This window comes from Pleurodeles waltl, chromosome 7 (assembly GCF_031143425.1).
Source record: "Pleurodeles waltl isolate 20211129_DDA chromosome 7, aPleWal1.hap1.20221129, whole genome shotgun sequence".
Lineage (NCBI taxonomy): Eukaryota > Metazoa > Chordata > Amphibia > Caudata > Salamandridae > Pleurodeles > Pleurodeles waltl.
In genome coordinates this window covers 782711806-782738558 of record NC_090446.1, presented here as the reverse complement: position 1 = coordinate 782738558, position 26753 = coordinate 782711806, and the positions used below count along the sequence as shown (strand labels likewise).

Below are 26753 nucleotides of genomic sequence, written 5' to 3'. Positions count from 1 at the left end.
GGAGCCTGGCGGATCGGATTGGAGTGGAGTGGAGCCTGGCGGATCGGATTGGAGTGGAGTGGAGCCTGGCGGATCGGATTGGAGTGGAGTGGAGCCTGGCGGATCGGATTGGAGTGGAGTGGAGCCTGGCGGATCGGATTGGAGTGGAGTGGAGCCTGGCGGATCGGATTGGAGTGGAGTGGAGCCTGGCGGATCGGATTGGAGTGGAGTGGAGCCTGGCGGATCGGATTGGAGTGGAGTGGAGCCTGGCGGATCGGATTGGAGTGGAGTGGAGCCTGGCGGATCGGATTGGATTGGATTGGAGTGGAGTGGAGTGGATTGGAGCGTGGCGGATTGGAGCGTGGCGGATTGGAGCGTGGCGGATTGGAGCGTGGCGGATTGGAGTGGAGCGTGGCGGAGTGGAGCGGATTGGATTGGATTGGATTGGAGTGGAGTGGAGCCGATTGGATTGGAGTGGAGTGGAGCCTGGCGGATTGGATTGGAGTGGAGTGGAGCCTGGCGGATTGGATTGGAGTGGAGTGGAGCCTGGCGGATTGGATTGGAGTGGAGTGGAGCCTGGCGGATTGGATTGGAGTGGAGTGCAGCCTGGCGGATTGGATTGGAGTGGAGCCTGGCGGATTGGATTGGAGTGGAATGGAGCCTGGCGGATTGGTTTGGAGTGGAGTGGAGCCTGGCGGATTGGATTGGAGTGGAGTGGAGCCTGGCGGATTGGATTGGAGTGGAGTGGAGCCTGGCGGATTGGATTGGATTGGAGTGGAGTGGAGCCTGGCGGATTGGATTGGAGTGGAGTGGAGCCTGGCGGATTGGATTGGAGTGGAGTGGAGCCTGGCGGATTGGATTGGATTGGATTGGAGTGGAGTGGAGTGGAGCCTGGCGGATTGGATTGGATTGGATTGGAGTGGAGTGGAGTGGAGCCTGGCGGATTGGATTGGATTGGATTGGATTGGAGTGGAGTGGAGTGGAGCCTGGCGGATTGGATTGGAGTGGAGTGGAGTGGAGCCTGGCGGATTGGATTGGAGTGGAGTGGAGTGGAGCCTGGCGGATTGGATTGGATTGGAGTGGAGTGGAGTGGAGCCTGGCGGATTGGATTGGAGTGGAGTGGAGTGGAGCCTGGCGGAGTGGAGTGGAGTGGAGTGGAGTGGAGCCTGGCGGATTGGATTGGAGTGGAGTGGAGCCTGGCGGATTGGATTGGAGTGGAGTGGAGCCTGGCGGATTGGATTGGATTGGAGTGGAGCCTGGCGGATTGGATTGGAGTGGAGTGGAGGGTAGCGTGACGGGGTGGAGGGTAGCGTGACGGATTGGATTGGAGTGGATTGGAGGGAACGTGACGGGGTAGATTGGAGCGGAGCGTGGCGGGGTGGATTGGAGTGGGGCGGGGCGGAGCGGAACGTGGCGGGCGGATTGGAGTGGAGCGTGGCGGGGCGGATTGGGGTGGATTGGAGCATGGCGGGGTGGATTGGAATGGAGCGTGGCGGATTGGATTGGATTGGATTGGAATGGATTGAAGTGGAGTGGAGTGGAGCGGGGTGGATTGGATTGGAGTGGGGCATGGCGGGGTGGATTGGAGTGGAGTGGAGCGTGGCAGGGTGGATTGGAGTGGAGTGGAGCGGGGTGGAGTGGATTGGAGTGGATTGGAGTGGAGCGGGGTGGAGTGGATTGGAGTGGAGCGGGGTGGAGTGGATTGGAGTGGAGCGGGGTGGAGCGTGGCGGGGTGGATTGGAGTGGAGCGTGGCGGGGTGGATTGGATTGGATTGGAGTGGAGCGTGGCGGGGTGGATTGGAGTGGAGCGTGGCGGGGTGGATTGGATTGGAGTGGAGTGGACTGGAGTGGAGCGTTGCGGGGTGGATTGGATTGGAGTGGAGCGTGGCGGGGTGGATTGGAGTGGAGCGTGGCGGGTGGATTGGAGTGGAGCGTGGCGGGTGGATTGGATTGGAGTGGAGCGTGGCGGGGTGGATTGGATTGGAGTGTGGCATGGCGGGGTGGATTGGAGTGGAGCGTGGCGGGGTGGATTGGAGTGGAGCGTGGCGGGGTGGATTGGAGTGGAGCGTGGCGGGGTGGATTGGAGTGGAGCGTGGCGGGGTGGAGTGGATTGGAGTGGAGCGTGGCGGGGTGGATTGGAGTGGAGCGTGGCGGGGTGGATTGGAGTGGAGCGTTGTGAGAAGGTAGCCTCTTTCTAGCCTTGTTACCCCCACTTTTGGCCTGTTTGTGAGTGTATGTCAGGGTGTTTGTCACTGTTTTCACTGTCTCACTGGGATCCTGATAGCCAGGCCTCAGTGCTCATAGTGAAAACACTATGGTTTCAGTATGTTTGTTATGTGTCACTGGGATCCTGCTGGTCAGGACCCCAGTGCTCATAGGTTTGTGGCCTATATGTATGTGTCACTGGGACCCTGTCACACAGGGCCCCAGTGCTCATAGGTGTGCATGTATATGTTCCCTGTGTGGTGCCTAACTGTCTCACTGAGGCTCTGCTAACCAGAACCTCAGTGGTTATGCTCTCTCATTACTTTCAAATTGTCACTAACAGGCTAGTGACCAATTTTACCAATTTACATTGGCTTACTGGAACACCCTTATAATTCCCTAGTATATGGTACTGAGGTCCCAGGGTATTGGGGTTCCAGGAGATCCCTATGGGCTGCAGCATTTCTTTTGCCACCCATAGGGAGCTCTGACAATTCTTACACAGGTCTGCCACTGCAGCCTGAGTGAAATAACGTCCACGTTATTTCACAGCCATTTTACACTGCACTTAAGTAAGTAACTTATAAGTCACCTATATGTCTAACCTTTACCTGGTAAAGGTTAGGTGCAAAGTTACTTAGTGTGAGGGCACCCTAGCACTAGCCAAGGTGCCCCCACATTGTTCAGAGCCAATTCACTGAACTTTGTGAGTGCGGGGACACCATTACACGCGTGCACTACATATAGGTCACTACCTATATGTAGCTTCACCATGGTAACTCCGAATATGGCCATGTAACATGTCTATGATCATGGAATTGCCCCCTCTATGCCATCCTGGCATTGTTGGTACAATTCCATGATCCCAGTGGTCTGTAGCACAGACCCTGGTACTGCCAGACTGCCCTTCCTGGGGTTTCACTGCAGCTGCTGCTGCTGCCAACCCTCAGACAGGCAGCTGCCCTCCTGGGGTCCAGCCAGGCCTGGCCTAGGATGGCAGAACAAAGAACTTCCTCTGAGAGAGGGTGTGACACCCTCTCCCTTTGGAAAATGGTGTGAAGGCAGGGGAGGAGTAGCCTCCCCCAGCCTCTGGAAATGCTTTGTTGGGCACAGATGTGCCCAATTCTGCATAAGCCAGTCTACACCGGTTCAGGGACCCCTTAGCCCCTGCTCTGGCGCGAAACTGGACAAAGGAAAGGGGAGTGACCACTCCCCTGACCTGCACCTCCCCTGGGAGGTGTCCAGAGCTCCTCCAGTGTGCTCCAGACCTCTGCCATCTTGGAAACAGAGGTGCTGCTGGCACACTGGACTGCTCTGAGTGGCCAGTGCCACCAGGTGACGTCAGAGACTCCTTGTGATAGGCTCCTTCAGGTGTTAGTAGCCTTTCCTCTCTCCTAGGTAGCCAAACCCTCTTTTCTGGCTATTTAGGGTCTCTGTCTCTGGGGAAACTTTAGATAACGAATGCAAGAGCTCATCCGAGTTCCTCTGCATCTCCCTCTTCACCTTCTGATAAGGAAACGACCGCTGACCGCGCTGGAAGCCTGCAAACCTGCAACATAGTAGCAAAGACGACTACTGCAACTCTGTAACGCTGATCCTGCCGCCTTCTCGACTGTTTTCCTGCTTGTGCATGCTGTGGGGGTAGCCTGCCTCCTCTCTGCACCAGAAGCTCCGAAGAAATCTCCCGTGGGTCGACGGAATCTTCCCCCTGCAACCGCAGGCACCAAAAAGCTGCATTACCGGTCCCTTGGGTCTCCTCTCAGTACGACGAGCGAGGTCCCTCGAATCCAGCGACGCTGTCCAAGTGACCCCCACAGTCCAGTGACTCTTCAGCCCAAGTTTGGTGGAGGTAAGTCCTTGCCTCACCTCGCTGGGCTGCATTGCTGGGAACCGCGACTTTGCAGCTACTCCGGCCCCTGTGCACTTCCGGCGGAAATCCTTCGTGCACAGCCAAGCCTGGGTCCACGGCACTCTAACCTGCATTGCACGACTTTCTAAGTTGGTCTCCGGCGACGTGGGACTCCTTTGTGCAACTTCGGCGAGCACCGTTTCACGCATCCTCGTAGTGCCTGTTTCTGGCACTTCTCCGGGTGCTACCTGCTTTAGTGAGGGCTCCTTGTCTTGCTCGACGTCCCCTCTCTCTGCAGGTCCAATTTGCGACCTCCTGGTCCCTCCTGGGCCCCAGCAGCGTCCAAAAACGCCAAACGCACGATTTGCGTGTAGCAAGGCTTGTTGGCGTCCATCCGGCGGGAAAACACTTCTGCACGACTCTCCAAGGCGTGGGGGATCCATCCTCCAAAGGGGAAGTCTCTAGCCCTTGTCGTTCCTGCAGTATTCACAGTTCTTCAGCCTAGTAAGAGCTTCTTTGCACCAACCGCTGGCATTTCTTGGGCATCTGCCCATCTCCGAGTTGCTTGTGACTTTTGGACTTGGTCCCCTTGTTCCACAGGTACCCTCAGTCAGGAATCCATCGTTGTTGCATTGCTGATTTGTGTTTTCCTTGCATTTTCCCTCTAACACGACTATTTTGTCCTTAGGGGAACTTTGGTACACTTTGCACTCACTTTTCAGGGTCTTGGGGAGGGTTATTTTTCTAACTCTCACTATTTTCTAATAGTCCCAGCGACCCTCTACAAGGTCACATAGGTTTGGGGTCCATTCGTGGTTCGCATTCCACTTCTGGAGTATATGGTTTGTGTTGCCCCTATCCCTATGTTTCCCCATTGCATCCTATTGTAACTATACATTGTTTGCACTGTTTTCTAAGACTATACTGCATATTTTTGCTATGGTGTATATATATCTTGTGTATATTTCCTATCCTCTCACTGAGGGTACACTCTAAGATACTTTGGCATATTGTCATAAAAATAAAGTACCTTTATTTTTAGTATAACTGTGTATTGTGTTTTCTTATGATATTGTGCATATGACACTAAGTGGTACTGTAGTAGCTTCACACGTCTCCTAGTTCAGCCTAAGCTGCTCTGCTAAGCTACCATTATCTATCAGCCTAAGCTGCTAGACACCCTATACACTAATAAGGGATAACTGGGCCTGGTGCAAGGTGCAAGTACCCCTTGGTACTCACTACAAGCCAGTCCAGCCTCCTACAAGCGTGGCGGGGTGGATTGGAGTGGAGCGTGGCGGGGTGGATTGGAGTGGAGCGTGGCGGGGTGGATTGGAGTGGAGCGTGGCGGGGTGGATTGGATTGGAGTGGAGCGTGGCGGGGTGGATTGGAGTGGAGCGTGGCGGGGTGGATTGGATTGGAGTGGAGCGTGGCGGGGTGGATTGGATTGGAGTGGAGCGTGGCGGGGTGGATTGGATTGGAGTGGAGCGTGGCGGGGTGGATTGGATTGGATTGGAGTGGAGCGTGGCGGGGTGGATTGGATTGGAGTGGAGCGTGGCGGGGTGGATTGGAGTGGAGCGTGGCGGGGTGGATTGGAGTGGAGCGTGGCGGGGTGGAGTGGAGCGGAGCGGAGTGGAGCGGAGCGTGGCGGGGTGGAGTGGAGCGGAGCGTGGCGGGGTGGGGTGGGGTGGATTGGATTGGAGTGGAGTGTGGCGGGGTGGATTGGATTGGAGTGGAGCGTGGCGGGGTGGATTGGATTGGAGTGGAGCGTGGCGGGGTGGATTGGAGTGGAGCGGGGTGGATTGGAGTGGAGCGTGGCGGGGTGGATTGGAGTGGAGCGTGGCGGGGTGGTTTGGAGCGTGGCGGGGTGGAGTGGAGTGGAGCGTGGCGGGGTGGAGTGGAGTGGAGCGTAGCGTGGCGGGGTGGAGTGGAGTGGATTGGAGTGGAGCGTGGCGGGGTGGATTGGAGTGGAGTGGATTGGAGTGGAGCGTGGCGGGGTGGATTGGAGTGGAGCGTGGCGGGGTGGTTTGGAGTGGAGTGGGGCGTAGCGTGGCGGGGTGGATTGGAGCATGGCGGGGTGGAGCGTGGTGGATTGGAGTGTGGCGGAGTGGAGCGTAGCGGGGTGGATTGGATTGGAGCGTAGCGGGGTGGATTGGATTGGATTGGAGCGTAGCGGGGTGGATTGGATTGGAGTGTAGCGTGGCGGGGCGTGGCGTGGCGGGGCGGAGTGTGGCGGGGCAGAGAGTGGCGTGGCGTGGCGGAGTGTGGCGGGGCGTGGTGGGGCGGGGTGGAGCGGGGCTGGGTAGAGTGTGGCGGGGCAGAGCGTGGCGGGGTGGAGTGTGGCGGGGGCGGGGTGGAGTGTGCCGGGGGTGGGGTGGAGTGTGGCGGGGTGGAGTGTAGCGGGGTGGGGTGGAATGTGGCGGGGTGGGGTGGATTGTAGCGGGGTGGATTGGAGTGGAGCGTGGCGGAGTGGAGCGTGGCGGAGTGGAGTGGAGTGGAGTGGAGTGTAGCGTGGCGGAGTGGAGTGTAGCGTGGCAGGGTGGATTGGAGTGGAGTGTAACGTGGCGGGGTGGATTGGAGTGTAGCGGGGTGGATTGGAGTGGATTGGAGCGTGGCGGGGTGGATTGGAGCGGAATGGATTGAATTGGAGCGGAGCGGGGTGGAGTGGAGTGGATTGGAGCGGAGCGTGGCGGGGTGGATTGGAGCGGAGCGTGGCGGGGTGGATTGGAGCGGAGCGTGGCGGGGTGAATTGGAGCGGAGCGTGGCGGGGTGAATTGGAGCGGAGCGTGGCGGGGTGAATTGGAGCGGAGCGTGGCGGGGTGAATTGGAGCGGAGCGTGGCGGGGTGAATTGGAGCGGAGCGTGGCGGGGTGGATTGGAGCGGAGCGTGGCGGGGTGGATTGGAGCAGAGCGTGGCGGGGTGGATTGGAGCAGAGCGTGGCGGGGTGGATTGGAGCAGAGCGTGGCGGGGTGGATTGGAGCAGAGCGTGGCGGGGTGGATTGGAGCAGAGCGTGGCGGGGTGGATTGGAGCAGAGCGTGGCGGGGCGGATTGGAGCAGAGCGTGGCGTGGCTGATTGGAGCGTGGCGGGGTGGATTGGAGCGGAGCGTGGCGTGGCGGGGTGGATTGGAGCGTGGCGGGGTGGATTGGAGCAGAGCGTGGCGGGGTGGATTGGAGCATGGCGGGGTGGATGGCGGGGTGGATTGGAGCGGAGCGTGGCGGGGTGGAGCGGAGCGTGGCGGGGTGGATTGGAGCGGAGCGTGGCGGGGTGGATTGGAGCGGAGCGTGGCGTGGCGGGGTGGATTGGAGCGGAGCGTGGCGGGGTGGATTGGAGCGGAGCGTGGCGGGGTGGAGTGGAGCGTGGCGGGGTGGATTGGAGCGGAGCGTGGCGGGGTGAATTGGAGCGGAGCGTGGCGGGGTGGATTGGAGCGGAGCGTGGTGGGGTGAATTGGAGCGGAGCGTGGCGGGGTGGAGCGGAGCGTGGCGGGGTGAATTGGAGCGGAGCGTGGCGGGGTGAATTGGAGCGGAGCGTGGCGGGGTGAATTGGAGCGGAGCGTGGCGGGGTGAATTGGAGCGGAGCGTGGCGGGGTGAATTGGAGCGGAGCGTGGCGGGGTGAATTGGAGCGGAGCGTGGCGGGGTGAATTGGACTGGTGCGTGGCGGGGTGAATTGGACTGGTGCGTGGCGGGGTGAATTGGACTGGTGCGTGGCGGGGTGAATTGGACTGGAGCGTGGCGGGGTGAATTGGACTGGAGCGTGGCGCGGTGAATTGGAGCGTGGCGCGGTGAATTGGAGCGTGGCGCGGTGAATTGGAGCGGAGCGTGGCGCGGTGAATTGGAGCGGGGTGGATTGGAGCGGAGCGTGGCGGGGTGGATTGGAGCGGAGCGTGGCGGGGTGGATTGGAGCGGAGCGTGGCGGGGTGGATTGGAGCGGAGCGTGGCGGGGTGGATTGGAGCGGAGCGTGGCGGGGTGGATTGGAGCGGAGCGTGGCGGGGTGGATTGGAGCGGAGCGTGGCGGGGTGGATTGGAGCGGAGCGTGGCAGGGTGGATTGGAGCGTGGCGGGGTGGATGGCGGGGTGGATCGGGGCGGGGTGGATTGGAGCGGAGCGTGGCGGGGTGGATGGCGGGGTGGATTGGAGCAGAGCGTGGCGGGGTGGATTGGAGCAGAGCGTGGCGGGGTGGATTGGAGCAGAGCAGAGCGTGGCGGGGTGGATTGGAGCAGAGCGTGGCGGGGTGGATTGGAGTAGAGCAGAGCGTGGCGGGGTGGATTGGAGCGTGGCGGGGTGGATTGGAGCAGAGCGTGGCGGGGTGGATTGGAGCGGAGCGTGGCGGGGTGGATTGGAGCGTGGCGGGGTGGATTGGATTGGATTGGAGCGGAGCGTGGCGGGGTGGATTGGATTGGAGCGGAGCGTGGCGGGGTGGATTGGATTGGATTGGAGCGGAGCGTGGCGGGGTGGATTGGATTGGAGCACATTGAATTGGAGCGGGTGGATTGGAGCAGAGCGTGGCGGGGTGGATTGGAGCAGAGCAGAGCGGGGTGGATTGGAGCAGAGCGGGGTGGATTGGAGCAGAGCGGGGTGGATTGGAGCAGAGCGGGGTGGATTGGAGTGGATTGGAGCAGAGCGTGGCGGGGTGGATTGGAGCAGAGCGTGGCGGGGTGGATTGGAGCAGAGCGTGGCGGGGTGGATTGGAGCAGAGCGTGGCGGGGTGGGGTGGATTGGATTGGATTGGAGAATGGTGAATTGGAGCGGGGTGGATTGGAGCAGAGCGTGGCGGGGTGGATTGGAGCAGAGCGTGGCGGGGTGGATTGGAGCAGAGCGTGGCGGGGTGGATTGGAGCAGAGCGTGGCGGGGTGGATTGGAGCAGAGCGTGGCGGGGTGGATTGGAGCAGAGCGTGGCGGGGTGGATTGGAGTGGATTGGAGCAGAGCGGGGTGGATTGGAGCGTGGCGGGGTGGATTGGATTGGATTGGATTGGATTGGAGCGTGGCGGGGTGGATTGGATTGGATTGGATTGGAGCGGAGCGTGGCGGGGTGGGGTGGATTGGAGCGGAGCGTGGCGGATTGGATTGGAGCGGAGCGTGGCGGGGTGGATTGGATCGGAGCGGAGCGGAGCGTGGCGGGGTGGATTGGAGTGGAGTGGAGCGTGGCGCGGTGGAGTGGAGCGTGGCGCGGTGCATTGGATTGGAGTGGAGTGGAGTGGAGCGTGGCGCGGTGGATTGGAGTGGAGTGGCGCGGTGGATTGGAGTGGATTGGAGCGGAGCGTGGCGGGGTGGATTGGATTGGATTGGAGCGGAGCGTGGCGGGGTGGATTGGAGCAGAGCGTGGCGGGGTGGATTGGAGCAGAGCGTGGCGGGGTGGATTGGAGCAGAGCGTGGCGGATTGGAGCAGAGCGGGGTGGATTGGAGCGTGGTGGATTGGAGCGGAGCGTGGCGGGGTGGATTGGATTGGAGCGGAGCGTGGCGGGGTGGATTGGAGCGTGGCGGGGTGGATTGGAGCGTGGCGGGGTGGATTGGAGCGTGGCGGGGCGGATTGGAGCGTGGCGGATTGGAGCGTGGCGGATTGGAGCGTGGCGGGGTGGAGCGGAGCGTGGCGGGGTGGATTGGATTGGAGCGGTGCGGGGTGGATTGGAGCGGTGCGGGGTGGATTGGGGCGGGGTGGATTGGGGCGGGGTGGATTGGGGCGGGGTGGGGTGGGGTGGATTGGATTGGATTGGATTGGAGCGGAGCGTGGCGGGGTGGATTGGAGCGTGGCGGGGTGGATTGGAGCAGAGCGTGGCGGGGTGGATTGGAGCAGAGCGTGGCGGGGTGGATTGGAGCAGAGCGTGGTGGGGTGGATTGGAGCAGAGCGGGGTGGATTGGAATGGATTGGAGCAGAGCGTGGCGGGGTGGATTGGAGCGGAGCGGATTGGAGGGGAGCGTGGCGGGGTGGATTGGAGGGGAGCGTGGCGGGGTGGATTGGAGGGGAGGGGAGCGTGGCGGGTGGATTGGAGGGGAGCGTGGCGGGGTGGATTGGATTGGATTGGAGCGGGGTGGGGTGGATTGGATTGGATTGGGGCGGGGTGGATTGGAGCGTGGCGGGGTGGATTGGAGCGTGGCGGGGTGGATTGGATTGGAGCGGAGCGTGGCGGGGTTGATTGGAGCGGAGCGTGGCGGGGTGGATTGGAGTGTGGCGGATTGGAGCGGAGCGTGGCGCGGTGGATTGGTTTGGAGCGGAGCGCGGCGGGGTGGATTGGAGCGCGGCGGGGTGGATTGGAGCGCGGCGGGGTGGAGTGGAGCGCGGCGGGGTGGATTGGAGTGGAGCGTGGCGGGGTGGATTGGAGCGGGGCGTGGCGGGGTGGATTGGAGCGTGGCGGGGTGGATTGGAGCGGGGCGTGGCGGGGTGGATTGGCGCGGGGTGGATTGGCACGGGGTGGATTGGCGCGTGGCGGAGCGGGGTGGATTGGCGCGTGGCGGAGCGGGGTGGATTGGCGCGTGGCGGAGCGGGGTGGATTGGCGCGGAGCCTAGCGGGGTGGAGTGGAGTGGAGCGGAGCGTGGCGCTGTTGATCTGGGTGGAGCCCGGCGGATTGGATTGGATTGGAGTGGAGCCCGGCGGGGTGGATTGGATTGGAGTGGAGCCCGGCGGATTGGATTGGAGTGGAGCCCGGCGGATTGGATTGGATTGGAGTGGAGCCCGGCGGGGTGGATTGGATTGGAGTGGAGCCCGGCGGGGTGGATTGGATTGGAGTGGAGCCCGGTGGAGTGGAGTGGAGCGGATTGGAGTGGAGCCCGGTGGAGTGGAGTGGAGCGGATTGGAGTGTATGTAGCGTGACGGGGTGGAGTGGATTGGAGTGTAGCGTGACGGGGTGGAGTGGATTGGAGTGTAGCCTGACGGGGTGGAGTGGATTGGAGTGTAGCCTGACGGGGTGGAGTGGATTGGAGTGTAGCGTGACGGGGTGGAGTGGATTGGAGTGTAGCGTGACGGGGTGGAGTGGATTGGAGTGTAGCGTGACGGGGTGGAGTGGATTGGAGTGTAGCGTGACGGGGTGGAGTGGATTGGAGTGTAGCGTGACGGGGTGGAGTGGATTGGAGTGTAGCGTGACGGGGTGGAGTGGATTGGAGTGTAGCCTGACGGGGTGGAGTGGATTGGAGTGTAGCCTGACGGGGTGGAGTGGATTGGAGTGTAGCCTGACGGGGTGGAGTGGATTGGAGTGTAGCCTGACGGGGTGGAGTGGATTGGAGTGTAGCCTGACGGGGTGGAGTGGAGTGGATTGGAGTGTAGCCTGACGGGGTGGAGTGGATTGGAGTGTAGCCTGACGGGGTGGAGTGGATTGGAGTGTAGCCTGACGGGGTGGAGTGGATTGGAGTGTAGCCTGACGGGGTGGAGTGGATTGGAGTGTAGCCTGACGGGGTGGAGTGGATTGGAGTGTAGCCCGACGGGGTGGAGTGGATTGGAGTGTAGCCCGACGGGGTGGAGTGGATTGGAGTGTAGCCCGACGGGGTGGAGTGGATTGGAGTGTAGCCCGACGGGGTGGAGTGGATTGGAGTGTAGCCCGACGGGGTGGAGTGGATTGGAGTGTAGCCCGACGGGGTGGAGTGGATTGGAGTGTAGCCCGACGGGGTGGAGTGGATTGGAGTGTAGCGTGACGGGGTGGAGTGGATTGGAGTGTAGCGTGACGGGGTGGAGTGGATTGGAGTGTAGCGTGACGGGGTGGGGTGGAGTGGAGTGGATTGGAGTGTAGCGTGACGGGGTGGGGTGGAGTGGATTGGAGTGTAGCGTGACGGGGTGGGGTGGAGTGGATTGGAGTGTAGCGTGACGGGGTGGAGTGGATTGGAGTGTAGCGTGACGGGGTGGAGTGGATTGGAGTGTAGCGTGACGGGGTGGGGTGGAGTGGATTGGAGTGTAGCGTGACGGGGTGGGGTGGATTGGATTGGATTGTAGCGTGACGGGGTGGGGTGGATTGGATTGGAGTGTAGCGTGACGGGGTGGGGTGGATTGGATTGGATTGTAGCGTGACGGGGTGGGGTGGATTGGATTGGAGTGTAGCGTGACGGGGTGGGGTGGATTGGATTGGAGTGTAGCGTGACGGGGTGGGGTGGAGTGGATTGGAGTGTAGCGTGACGGGGTGGGGTGGAGTGGATTGGAGTGTAGCGTGACGGGGTGGGGTGGAGTGGATTGGAGTGTAGCGTGACGGGGTGGGGTGGGGTGGAGTGGATTGGAGTGTAGCGTGACGGATTGGAGTGTGGCGCGGCGGAGTGGATTGGAGTGTGGCGCGGCGGAGTGGATTGGAGTGTGGCGCGGCGAGGTGGATTGGAGTGTGGCGCGGCGAGGTGGATTGGAGTGTGGCGTGGCGAGGTGGAGTGGATTGGAGTGTGGCGAGGTGGATTGGAGTGTGGCGAGGTGGAGTGGATTGGATTGGATTGGAGTGTAGTGTGGCGAGGTGGAGTGGATTGGAGTGTAGCGTGGCGAGGTGGATTGGAGCGTGGCGTGGCGAGGTGGAGTGGATTGGAGCGTAGTGTAGTGGGGTGGAGCGTGGTGGATTGAGTGGTGTGGAGCGTGGCGGATTGAGTGTGGCGTGGCGCGGTGGAGCGTGGCGGATTGAGTGTGGCGTGGCGCGGTGAAGCGTGGCGGATTGTGTAGCGCGGTGGGGTGTGGCGGATTGAGTGTGGCGTGGCTCGGTGGGGTGTGGCGGATTGAGTGTGGCGTGGCGGGTTTTGGTGGATTGAGTGTGGCGCGGTGGGGTGTGGCGGATTGAGTGGCGCGGTGGAGTGTGGCGGATTGAGTGTAGCGTGGCGCGGTGGAGTGTGGCGGATTGAGTGTTGCGTGGCGCGGTGGGGTGTGGCGGATTGAGTGTGGCGTGGCGGGTTTTGGTGGATTGAGTGTGGCGCGGTGGGGTGTGGCGGATTGAGTGGCGCGGTGGAGTGTGGCGGATTGAGTGTAGCGTGGCGCGGTGGAGTGTGGCGGATTGAGTGTTGCGTGGCGCGGTGGGATGTGGCGGATTGGAGTGTAGCGTAGCGAGGTGGAGTGTAGCGGGTGGATTGGGGTGGAGCGTGACTGGGTGGAGTGGAGCGGGGTGGATTGGAGTGGATTGGAGTGTAGCGTGGCGTGGTGGATTGGAGTGTAGCGTGGCGCAGTGGGGTGGATTGGAGTGGAGTGTGGCGCATTGGAGTGGAGTGTGGCGCGGAGCGTAGTGGATTGGAGTGGAGTGGGTTGTATCTCTCTCCTCCCCCGCAACTTCACTGTAACTGATCCTACCTGCAGAACCCGCTCCTCCCCCCGCAACTTCACTTTAACTGATCCTCCCTCCCGAATCCGCCCCTTCCCTCCAACACCCCCCCCCCCCCCGGCAACTTCACTGTAACTGATCCTACCTGCAGAATCCGCTCCTTCCCTCTCTCCCTCCCCCGCAACTTCACTGTAACTGATCCTACCTGCAGAATCCGCTCCTTCCCTTTTCCCCCCGCAACTTCACTGTAACTGATCCTACCTGCAGAATCCGCTCCTTCCCTCTCTCCCTCCCCCCCCCCATCAACTTCACTGTAACTGATCCTACCTGCGGAATTCGCTCTTCCCTCTCTCCCGACAACTTCACTGTAACTGATCCTACCTGCAGAATCCGCTCCTTCCCTCCCTCCCCCGCAACTTCACTGTAACTGATCCTACCTGCAGAATCCGCTCCTTCCCTCCCCCCCCCACCCGACAACTTCACTTTAACTGATCCTACGTTTTTGCCAGTCACACGCCTTCTCTTTGCAGGGCACAAGAAGGTAAAAAGAAGAAAATAGTACCTCAGTCATACCGGGAGCAGCGGATGGGCTCTGATTGAGTTGAATTAATCAGTGCTTGGTCCTTGCTCCATGGACAGCAACTGCAATGATATGCCAGCTGTGACCAATAACGATGCCTTTTTTTTGTTCTTCAGTGTGATGAAAATAATATTTAATAGGATGAAAACAAATAAGAACACTTTACTTAGTGGAGACGATAAACATGTTTCCTGAAATCCAGTTTTCACAGATTATTAATACACTACTTAGTTTTATCAGTAAATCTGCAAGTTAGTGAGAAGGTTTGTGGACATTCCTTGGAAATTTGCTGACTGTAAATGACCTTGTGCTACCACATCATGCTTTAGTAATATATTTATTAAAAGTGAGTGTTTAAACATAAACTTGGAAATACTTCTGCCCTGATGGCAATGCTGCTAGTTAACTAAGACAAGTCATGGATTACGTGTACCCTATATGTGGGCTATATTGTACATGGAGCAAACGTTTAGTCTGTTTAATCAAACTAAAGAGGTTTTTTATAAAGCAGAATTGCTAAACTCAAATATTTGAAGCGGAAATTATGTGAGAATGGAGGAAAAGGAGACTCTGTAGGGGAAAAAAATGTTTGCCTACGATCACAGAAATTAAGATCTGTTTACGGGTCAAGTGCATTACATTTATGTCGAGTAGATTATTAAAGTTATTCGACCTGCAGGTCTCGTAACAATTTTTTATGATTTTTTTGGAGGCCTTTTAATGTATGTTTATTAGGTGACGCCCAAAAAACAGTGAAGTATTCTTAAGTTTCTTGTTGTACCCACTAGGGTAATGTTTAGCAAAACTGCAACCAGTGTGTCCATTTCAAATGTCCGTGCCCCCCAACCTTATCTGAAATCACAACATCTTTAAGTTTTCTTAAAAAATCAAAAACTTGTGTTCACCGACGTACCGGAAACAATGGATGACCAACAGTATGTTTTGGGATAAAACTTGTTGGCTGTGTCCATGTTCTATTTAACCTTGTCAAAATGAAAATATATGATACGGCTTTAATTAGACAAAAGGAGTTGTATAATTTGGAGAAATAGCTGACTGATAAATGATGTGTTCTTTGCTTAGACAACTTTAAGTGTTGTGATATCACTCACTGATTGTCCCTCCCATTCTTCTCTTTTTATATCCAAGAGGATAAGCATCAGAAACTAAGTTGAGAAGCCCTTTCCCAAGTGGCTACCCTAACTTGGTACAGGGGCATTTAATTCTCCAGTAGCAATCTCTCAACACCTGCTCTTCCTACCTATTGCAGCTATCCATCTATCGCTAGAAATTATTTCAAACCATACTGCTAAGAAGCATTTTTTCAAATTACCCAATTCGTACTCTATATGGAGTCCATATCTCAAACATAACTTTTTACAGCCCTAAGGGTTTGTCTTTTTTGGGCCAGGTCAGACACCAAGAGATAGGGGCCGTCAGTTGTGCTTAAAGTAAACACTACCCTGAACCGTTTTTTTTTTTTTTTTCTTTTTTCTTGTAGACTCTCATTTAGACTCGTTACAGCACAGTTTGTCTTGTCATCTAAACATCTCTAACTCCCCTGTTAGAGAGCCGGGTCTAACTGCTAACTTCCTACAGACATAACATATGCTCCTTGACACATATATAAGAAAACCTGTTTGCTACAGAGCAGCTGCAGTTTGCACTAAACATGCAGCACTAACCTGTGTTAGACATAAAAACTATAAAAAAATTACACTAATGTAAGTATTTTACATATTCACACATCACACCAAGCCAGTGCACGCTCCTGTTGAAGCCCCACACTTCTAACACATCCTTAAACTGTCTTATCACATTTCTCCAACAGTCCAAAATGGTCTCTTAGCATTTGTGTGCTCTTGAGTTCTGGGTGGGCCCTCTCCTAATCTTTGACACGAATCTCTGTGGTGTATGATGGTGTGACAGTGTTCCTTCTGCTTGGAGGGTTGAGAGTTGCATTTGAAAGCAGATGGGTCATTGTGTATTTGTATTGTTTCTGGTCAGTCCTTTACATAAAATTTAAGGAAGAATTGTTAGTGGATTCTGCCATGCTTCTTCATGTTATTTCTGGTAGGTCACTTCTGGAACCTGCATATTTTGGCAACAAACAAAGGTTGTATTAAAAATGTGCCTCCTACAAAACCTGGAAACTGAGAAGGTAGTGTTTTGTATATTGAAAAAGAAGATTGACGCTATGAATATTCCTGTGATGTTATCTATTGCCATTCAGGTATGTTAACAGTTTAATGATCATCTGCACATTGAAATTAAAGTGCTTTTTGCTGATGCATGATATTTCTTACAGGCTAGGTTCAGTGTCCGCATAGGAGAGTCTGGCTGAGTGATATACTGTAGTAAGAGTTAAACTTTCTGCTTTTTAGCCTGCAGATTGTCTGCAGAGGGCTTCAGCTGGATGAGAGGTTGACTTTGTTGAGCCTACTAGACCGCACACATGCTGTCCGTTACATGACATATTGTGACTTAACAAGAGCATAGAGCGGCTTGTAGCCCTCCCATTGCTTACCTTTGGTTGACGTTCCTTGTCATTCTTCAGTTGTTAATCTTTTGTTTGTCCCTGTCACGGATCATTGCCTCCTTACAGTCTCTTTGATTGTCTGGCATCGCTGCTTGCTTTTCAAAGAAAGGTTTAGTTAGTGGTTGCTTGTTGTGGGAAAATCCGCAGGTTAACAGAATCCTCGTGGACTTGGAGGAGCCCATGTGAACCCTGAATCCCGTCTAGGACTTCAGGGTGTGGATGAGTGTAAGGTGAGGGGTTCAATAGTAGCAGGGGTCAGGAGTAATCTTAATCTTTGATTAGACGGGAGTCCTCTGTAATTTGTTGGGTAGTTGCCTTCATGCTGCATTATGATCTGACACCAAATTGATAGTCATGCAAGAGATGGTTAGGATTGGTCTGATCTACAAGTTGTGTATTGGCTGTTTTTTGATGATCTTGCCAGTGATAAGCTGGTAGTTGGCGAGGTTGCCCGGGACCAGTGCAAATTGTTTCAAGAATGAGCAGATTTGGCCTGTCTTGAGAGCTTCATCAAAGCCACATGGAATGAGGGGGCATTAACAATGATGAGTAGCGGTACATCTCCAAAGAAGGCTTTACTGAAGGACAAAGGTTGGATTTCATCTTCATAGGTGGAGTTTAACTGGGTTTGGTGTTTTGATGTGCAATCAAATCTATGTTCGTTCATTAAAGAGGTGGTTGATGGAATTTGTCTTTAGAGTGTAGGATAAGAGGGTCAGACAAGGGGTTGATGGAGCGGTTGATTGTTTTGAAGACCGTTCACTTTCTGATCTGTCATTAAAGGTACAGTCCTTGGCTTTGGTTGTTGTAATGAGTTTTCTTTGTGATCCATAGAGAGACTTCCGTACCATGAGGTCATTAGGCTTTTCTTTTTCTATTTTCTTTCCTTGAGGTGCAGTATTTGCTGTTGCGAGGCTCTGGAGTTTCATGGTGGTGAAGGGTTAAGCCTTCACTTTTATTTTTTGCTTAGAGTGTGGATGTTGAGGATTTTTTTTTCTCCAGAAATGGATTGAAGTCTTTTAGAAGGATGTTGATGTCAGACGTGGTGTTTCTGGGTGAAACAGCAGTTTGGGATTTAGGAGGTCTAGGAAGAAGTCATTAAGAATTTGAAGGTTTGCGGCTCTATTTTGCTTCAGTGTCAATGTGTTGGGTGGATGCTAAAAGGGGTAATGGGTTTGTCAAGGTGATCGATCCTCTCTCGGGGTGTGGGTAGCAGCTTGGATGTTTGATTTTGTCTAGAAAAGGAGATTCTTGATGTGGCCTTTTTGTGTTTGTTTATTGTGACATATGTGTCAATGCAAGTTAACGTTATATTGATATGACATGCAGAGAGAAAAAAACCTGAATAGGGGATCACAGGAGTAACATCAGGTGTGAAAGGCATGAGTAACCTTTTTTTTTTTTTTTTTTGTTTTTTTTTAACTGAACAACATTCTTGGGATGAATTGAAGTAGATGGTTTTACAATCTCTGGACTACTTTGATGTTCACGCTGATGGGAATCTGCTACAAAAAGAACAATACTGAATTTATCTTTTGAAGACATTTCATTACGGCCTGAATGATGGCATACCTTGGTAACAGGTTGCCCGATAACAACAGAAGCATCTTATCTTTTTTTTATGGCTGCTTGAGCAGGATAAAAGTATCCTAACTCTTTGGAGACCTCTCTCAAACAGCCACCTACACCTTTGAGAACCTAGGCCCCTTCCGTTTCCCCTGGGCCCTATCTACATACACATGAATAACAATTTTTCTAATCCAGCAAGATGTATGTGCCATACTTTTTTGATCAGGGACATTCAGCTTTTCCACACGAGATTGCAGCGAGTACCAGTAGAGGCCATTAAGGGACTCTAGACTGGCTGGGTAATCCTAATACCGCAATACATCTACGTTTACAGGCAAGACGGAACTATGGCATGTCCTAGGAACACAGTCACTTTTTGAGCCCTATTGTTCCTTTTTATAAGAACGATTGTTGCCAGTGCGCCTTACTGTAAACCTGTAAGGTGAATCTCAACGAGATAATGTGAGTCACTGCTTGCTAATGGGTAGTTTCATTTTTCCACTGAATTCTTTTACGTTTCTCGGGAATTTAGAACAACATTCCTTTTTCCAAAGTATAGTCTTGCCACTTTTCTACAATTATCAATCCTTGATATGATTTTGTTACTGATGTATAAGCATGCTTTTCTACTTCGTTTTTTAAGCGCTTCTCTAAGGTGGCTAAACAGTTCTTTAAAAAAAAAAATATATATATATATATATATATATATATATATATATATATATATATATATATATATATATATATATAATCTCACCAACACGTTGAATGACCGCTAGAAAGAAAATTGTTATGTCACTGTGCTTTACTTACACAAGAGGTGTACTGCAGATGTTTTGCATGTAACCTAAGAAAAGCAGCAAAAACATGAATATAGCTATGAATATGAAAAAAATCTGTTCTTGCTTCACGTGGTACTTTTTATTTTTTTATTTTTTTTATTTTAATAGTTTGCTGAAAATACTTGAGTATGTATTAGCAGTATGTAATTTTGGCTATTGACACTTATCTTTTGCATTGTCATCCAACTTTCCAGGTTCTTGAAGTTAGTGTACTCACATATGAGAGGTCCCAGTGTATAGTAGTCTTTCTGGCATGGCTAGGATCTGACACATAGATGTCCTGAAGAAAGCTGACGGCTTATTCTGGCTCACTTAGGCTGAAACATGTTGGCCGTTTGATGTGAAGGATTTGTTATTTGTTCTATCACATCACACTGTTTTTAATGTTGCCTATCACACTCGTAATAAATTAGATATTTCTTTGTAGCCAGTAGTAACTTATAATATTTTGTATTTGAAAAGGGATATCTGATTTTTCTCTCTTCTTTTTGAATTTTCTTTAGGTAGAGTCATTTATTTTGGACCAAGAGGATCTGGATAATCCAATGTTAAAAACTGCGTCAGAACTCTTTTTGTCAAGTGCCGTGGAAGGAACCGATTTAAGAACAGTTGATCCAGCGACCCAAGCACGATTAGAAGCCTTGTTAGAAGCTGCAGGTACGGTTTATTTGTGTTTTTTTTTTTTTTTATTGTTTTTTTTAGTTTTTTTTTTAGTTTTTATTCTGGTGTCCATGGTGCTTTTTCATTTTAATTCTGGTTAAATTAATGATGAATAAGTATTGCATGTGATATAAGAGAAGAACAAAAATGTTAGTGCATCAGTTGTGAAAAACTTCTTTATAATGAACCAATGTTTTGAGAATGCAGGCAGGACTGATATCGAGGTACCTGTTCAGTATCAGGAAATCCTCTGCTCACAATTGCCCTGGAAGTTGAATAGTTTTGCTGAAGACCTCAGAAAAGCCTTTTTTGCTATGACCGTCCCAAAGGAACTTTCAAAGTGTAACTAAAAGGTTTTGCCCCAAGAATATTGTGTAGTATTGCATGCTTTGTATAATCCTGAAATTTGTAGTGTTTGGAATTTTTGAGAAATGTGCCTTGGTACATCATACATATATTAGGCACCAATGAAATTTTGTGTTTCTTCAAATACAGGGATCAGTTATTTTGTTCCAAATGCCACCGAAGGCTTGTACGTAAAAATTGCCAACATATTCAGAACCAATCTCTCCCTTAAGTAGAATGAGGTTAACTATCGATCCTGCAGAATGTTGTAACTAAAGAAACTCTGACATTGAAGAGAGGTAAGGTTGGGCAGAAAGTTCCTCTTTCTAATTGGCATTTTGTGTGACCCGCGATGTCTGTGGGAGGAGATGAAGAATTATCCTTTGAGGAGTTCGGAGTCCCCTGAAGAACAACCTGGCAGGAGAATCCGTGGGTGAGGCTCAAAGAAAGTAGATATCTGCCCTCAGAATTTTTTGGACTTTTTGGAATGATTGATTTACATGTTGCATTATCTAAGTGATGAATGCTGTAGTTCCAGCACAAATTTCGACCTTCCTTGGACCTTTTAACCATTTTTTACGTGGCGATGGTCTTTAAGAGAAGAAGAGGAACTATTCAAGCCATAAATTTGTGGATGTATTCTCCTTGAAACTTCACCTATTATGGAACCATATTTGGTATCTGTTAACAATTGTTAACATCGATTCTGGCTAACAAGATTTAGGTTGAACTTGTTACCCAGGTTGTTGGCTGTCCCTAATGTGTAGAATGAAGTCGGACATTTGTCTTTGTTGCTGCGACTTACTGTCTCCACAAGAAGCCCTACATTTTATTATGTTTCTTGGGCGCTATAAAAAGGATTGAAAGGATTTTATCCTGCCCTTGTTGAGAGGTTGAAAAGTTAGTTGTAGTGTTCTCCCGATTAGTCTTTACAGCTGTTGTCTGATGAATTCTAATGCTGTTTGGTTCCCCTCCATTTGTTTTTTATTTTTATTTATTAACTGTAGCAGTTAAGCTCAGAAGGACACTCGATGGCTGACTTGATCATCCAGGAGAGTCTGTGGATGTTGAATCAGCCTAACGTTTAATGATCTATGGATTGTTTTATATTATGTTTGATGTACTTAATAGCACTGTGCAAAGTATTATTCAGATTTTTTTTTAAAAAAAATTTAAAGAGTTAACATGATGTATTTTATCGGTTAAAGAAATTTGGTGATGACTTCTAGTATCACCTACAGTAATTCTCACTTTACCCACACTCATTCTCCTGATATATATATATATATATATATATATATATATATATATATATATATATATATATATTCCGGAAAGCGGGGATAAATTTGTGTGTGTAACTGTTCTGGGCACAAATGTTTTTTTTTTTAAATTTTTTTTTTTTATGTTGTTCAAGTTTGTTTAAGACATTCAAAAGCCTGATCATTTGTGGAAAAGAGTACCTTAAGATTTGTGCAGAACAGGCTTGTGTAAACTTTATTGCTGAGAAACAGAAGCTATAAGATTAACCCCCCGCCCCTTTTTTTTTTTCTTTTTTTTTTTAAGCAAAGGCCTAGTGGCCTAGTGAACTTAATTTTTCTTTGGGCAGCCCCTGCAAAGCAAGTGAAGGAGGACTTTTGTATTTGAAAGGTCCGTTTTTACACTACACACAAAGACGGACTAGCCATTTATCTTACAGGCATTTTTTTTACTTGACTGGGAGCCCTTGGAGGCCAGTTTGTGAAGCCCCACATGTTACTCTGTTACTCATCAGTTCCCTGGGGTTTAATTTACTGTTGTGTTGGTTTTATGAGGAAAGAGCGAGCTCAAGGGAGTGAGGAAAATGTGGGGCTAGATTGAACATATTTGGCTAGGCTGCTTGGCTAGTTTGAACATATGTGGCAAGGCTGCTTTTGGTTCCCTGATTGTGTTAGATATCTAAGTTCCTGCTAGATTTTTTCCTGAATTTTCACTTACACTGGTGTTCCAGAAGCTAGCTCTGATATACCTACTTGAGCAAGTAGGAGCAGTCCCTGCATCTTTCTGTCCGTTTTTTGTGCAAGTAATGGTTTAGGTTTCTCATTTGATCTCCAGTTCCTGAAGTATCTTTTGCTGAGATACCGTTGGGTCCTGAACAAGATCCAGACATCTCTATTCACTTTGATACATTTCTCCTTCCACTTCCTGCTCTGGAGGCCATTTCTTAACTCCTGGTGGAAAAGCCAGTGCATTAGCGTGGGCCACGCAACTGCTAAGTCGTTTCAGGGCCAGGCCCCCAATCTCCCACTCTTGGCATCTCTGGAAATTATCTGCTGCCCCTCCCCCCCCCTCCCCCCCATTCCCTAGGTGTCGTGTACGCGGTTGTCAAGCGGCACTAGAGTCTGCTGGAGCCCAGCAGGGACCACCAAGAGACCAATCCCAGTTGGTATATTCATGAACATTTGCAATTTATTCGCGGACAGAGATATACAATTTTATTTTCCCTTTAATATCATCCAACTACTGGACGGATTTACATCAAACAATCTAAAGCACAATTGCTAGCTTTCTTTCAAATTTGGTGTATTTCTGTCCTGCATTTCAGGCTGGAGTCGTGTCTAAAGGTCCTACGGGAATTAACATGGGAGATGCAACTTCTTTTACCTCCACTCCCTTCTGAGCCCCCACTTGATGGATCACCTACAGCTTTCCATGCACAACAAGTAATACAGCACACTTTTCTTTGGAAACTTTTGTGAAGAGTGGAAAATCTACTCGAGTGGCAGAAAAAAGTGAGCGCCCTCTGGTGCTCCGTGTGATGTCTGTGCTGATTTTACAGCACAGTAGAAACTCCTGGCTCTGAAAACCAGTGCAACTTGCCCAAACTGCACTGCTTCTGGAAATCCGTGGAGTGCTGCAGAGTTGTTTCTGTACTTTGCAGAGTTCGATGTAGCAGAACTCAGCAAACTCCGCCCAGGCCTAGATATAATGTGTGTGTATGTATGTATTTTCACTGGGAAAAAAAACCCCAAAGATTACGAGGACGTTATAGTTAGGTTCTGAATATACTCACAAAACCATAGAAAGCAGTTATAGTAAGTTATTTCAAGTAAGGTAACTATAACACTTGCCCCTTCATGTGTGAGCAAAGTTTTCATCTCTTTCCCTGCCTTCATGTCTGTGGGTAGGGAAAGAGATGAACTCTGCTTTCCGCAAGCTGGAGCAGCTCCTGCTTGCTGAAACCTGAGTGTTTGCTTTTGCTTGGTGGGAGCTGTCACCCATCCCATGGCATACTTTTAAAACACAGCCCCGGGGAGGTGGTGGTCCCTGAGGCTCTTGAAAGCCCTAGGAGGGGGGAACCCCATGTTTCCCCCACCTCACCCCCCCCCACCCCCCAGCCCACCTGGGTGCAACATAACAGAGATACACCGGAGAAAGCTTTTTTTTTTTTTTTTCTTCTTATAATCACAGTGAAATTTGTGGATCCACTCTGAATTTCGCAGTGATTTTAAAATATATATATATTTTTAAGCCTGGCCGTGGGGGGAGGCACAGGGGGCTCCTGCACCAAGACTAACAGTTTTGGGTAAACGTACAGTGTCCCCTTTTATTATTTTAAGTTTCTTTTTGAGACTTAATGGCTGCCTACACTTCCTGGTTGAAGTGTTGGCAGACAGTCTGATTTCTGCACTAGATTGGGAGTATTAGCGAAGCCTTCACACTTCTAGATATACAAATTTGTTTTTCTTTTAATAATTAAAAAAAATACTGAGCGGTTTTATTTTAGTTTCCCGCCCCCCCCCCCCCCCCCCAACGAAATAACAAAAAGCACTCTTTCTGGATCTAAGAGAAACCTTTCTGTCAAATTTGGTCTGGTCCATCCAGCAGTTCGGGCTGTAGTTGTGTTTAAAATCACTATCCGAGTTGAAATGGGGGAAACACTTTTATTTTAAACCTCCCCCTTTTCTGGGCCCCCACTTGACAGATGACTCCGAAACTTTCCATGCACAACAAAACCCTTGATTACACTTTTTTTGGGGAAAATTTTGTGAAGATTCGCCAAACAGCGTCAAAGATGTAGCCAAGTCAAAAAATGCTTTTTCAATAGAAACTAGGTCCTACCTGTAACTGTCTACTGGTGACTACCAGTAGGTAGGTAGGGTTGGGGGTGTGGACACAGGTCTTGTTCACGACTGTTAGTCCTATCCATGTCAATAATAAATACCTTTTAGAGAGCCAAAGCATTCTGGATCTCGTAGTCGAGGTGCATATGTGTATGAAAGCAAATTAAAACTTAAAAATATATCAACATTTCTTGTAGATTTACTAATTATGCTATATTCAGACGATGGTTCAAAAACATTAATTGTTTTACAACTGTAGGAAGCTGGCTCTGTATGCACTATTTCAAAGATAGGAATAGTATGCACAGAGTCCAAGGGTTCCCCTTAGAGGTAAGATAGTGGCAAAAAGAGATAATACTAATGCTCTATTTTGTGGTAGGGTGGTCGAGCAGTAGGCTTATCAGAGGAGTAGTGTTAAGCATTTGTTGTACAAACACAGGCAATAAATGAGGAACACACACTCAGAGACAATTCCAGGCCAATAGGTTTTTGTATAGAAAAATATCTTTCCTTAGTTTATTTTATTTTAAGAACCACAGGTTCAAATTTTACATGTAATACTTTAAATGAATGGTATTGCAGGTAGGTACTTTAGGAAATTTGAATAATCACAATAGCATATATACTTTTCAAATAATTCACATATAGCTATTTTAAAACTAGAGACAGTGCAATTTTCACAGTTCCTAGGGGGAGTAAGAGTTTGTTAGTTCTTGCAGGTAAGTAAACCACCTATGGGGTTCAAGTTTGGGTCCAAGGTAGCCCACCGTTGGGGGTTCAGAGCAACCCCAAAGTTACCACACCAGCAGCTCAGGGCCGGTCAGGTGCAGAGGTCAAAGTGGTGCCCAAAACGCATAGGCTTCAATGGAGAAGGGGGTGCCCCGGTTCCAGTCTGCCAGCAGGTAAGTACCCGCGTCTTCGGAGGGCAGACCAGGGGGGTTTTGTAGGGCACCGGGGGGGGGGACACAAGTCCACACAGAAAGTACACCCTCAGCAGCGCTGGGGCGGCCGGGTGCAGTGTGCAAACAAGCGTCTGGTTTGTAATAGGAATCAATGGGAGACCAAGGGGTCTCTTCAGCGATGCATGCAAGGGGGGGCTCCTCAGTGTAGCCACCACCTGGGCAAGGGAGAGGGCCCCCTGGGGGTCACTCCTGCACTGGAGTTCCGATCTTTCAGGTCCTGGGGGCTGCGGGTGCAGAGTCTTTACCAGGCATCAGGATCTGGGAAGTAGGCAGTCGCGGTCAGGGGGAGCCTCGGGATTCCCTCTGCAGGTGTCGCTGTGGGGTCTCAGGGGGGGCAACTCTGGCTACTCACATTCTCGTAGTCGCCGGGAAGTCCTCCCTGAAGTGTTGTTTCTCCACAAGTCGAGCCGGGGGCGTCGGGTGCAGAGTAGCAAGTCTCACGCTTCAGGCGGGAAACGCAGTTGTCTTGAAGTTGCTTCTTTGAAACAAAGTTGCAGTCTTGGGTGAACAGAGCCGCTGTCCTCAGGAGTTCTTGGTCCTTCTAGAGCAGGGCAGTCCTCTGAGGATTTAGAGGTCGCTGGTCCCTGGGGAAAGCGTCGCTGGAGCAGTTTCTTCAGAAGCGGGGAGACAGGCCGGTAGAGCTGGGGCCAAAGCAGTTGGTGTCTCCGTCTTCTCTGCAGGGTTTTTCAGCATAGCAGTCCTCTTCTTCTTAGGTTGCAGGAATCTGAGTTCCTAGGTTCTGGGGAGCCCTTAAATACTAAATTTAAGGGCGTGTTTAGGTCTGGGGGGTTAGTAGCCAATGGCTACTAGCTCTGAGGGTGGGTACACCCTCTTTGTGCCTCCTCCCAAGGGGAGGGGGTCACATTCCTATCCCTATTGGGGGAATCCTCCATCTGCAAGATGGAGGATTTCTAAAAGTTAGTCACCTCAGCTCAAGACACCTTAGGGACTGTCCTGACTGGCCAGTGACGACTCCTTGTTATTCTCATTATCTCCTCCGGCCTTGCCACCAAAAGTGGGGCCGTGGCCAGAGGGGGCGGGCAACTCCAGTAGCTGGAGTGCCCTGTGGTGCTGTAACAAAGGGGGTGAGAATTTGAGGCTCACCGCCAGGTGTTACAGTTCCTGCAGGGGGAGGTGTGAAGCTCCTCCACCAAGTACAGGCTTTGTTACTAGCCACAGAGTGACAAAGGCACTCTCCCCATGTGGCCAGCAACATGTCTCGAGTGTGGCAGGCTGCTAAAACCACTCAGCCTACACGGGTAGTTGGTTAAGGTTTCAGGGGGCACCTCTAAGGTGCCCTCTGGGGTGTATATTACAATAAAATGTACACTGGCATCAGTGTGCATTTATTGTGCTGAGAAGTTTGATACCAAACTTCCCAGTTTTCAGTGTAGCCATTATGGTGCTGTGGAGTTCGTGTTTGACAGACTCCCAGACCATATACTCTTATGGCTACCTTGCACTTACAATGTCTAAGGTTTTGCTTAGACACTGTAGGGGCACAGTGCTCATGCACTTGTGCCCTCACCTATGGTATAGTGCACTCTGCCTTAGGGCTGTAAGGCCTGCTAGAGGGGTGACTTACCTATACTGCATAGGCAGTGTGAGGTTGGCATGGTACCCTGAGGGGAGTGCCATGTCGACTTACTCGTTTTGTCCCCACCAGCACACACAAGCTGGCAAGCAGTGTGTCTGTGCTGAGTGAGTGGTCCCCAGGGTGGCATAAGACATGCTGCATCCCTTAGAGACCTTCCCTGGGATCAGGGCCCTTGGTACCCGGGGTACCAGTTGCAAGGGACTTACCTGGATGCCAGGGTGTGCCAATTGTGAAAACAAAAGTACAGGTTAGGGAAAGAACACTGGTGCTGGGGCCTGGTTAGCAGGCCTCAGCACACTTTCAAATCAAAACTTAGCATCAG

At 51.8% G+C, this 26753-nt stretch overlaps 1 protein-coding gene across 3 annotated transcripts in view; it reads left to right on the top strand.

Annotated features, from left to right (window-relative positions):
* Positions 1–26753, top strand: part of ANKHD1 (ankyrin repeat and KH domain containing 1) — an 896896-nt gene that overhangs the window by 21580 nt on the left and 848563 nt on the right. For all 3 annotated transcript variants that reach the window (XM_069199295.1, XM_069199294.1, XM_069199296.1), the window contains exon 2: positions 19268–19421. In XM_069199295.1, the coding sequence (XP_069055396.1) occupies positions 19268–19421 (154 nt within the window). The remainder of the gene's footprint in view (positions 1–19267; positions 19422–26753) is intronic.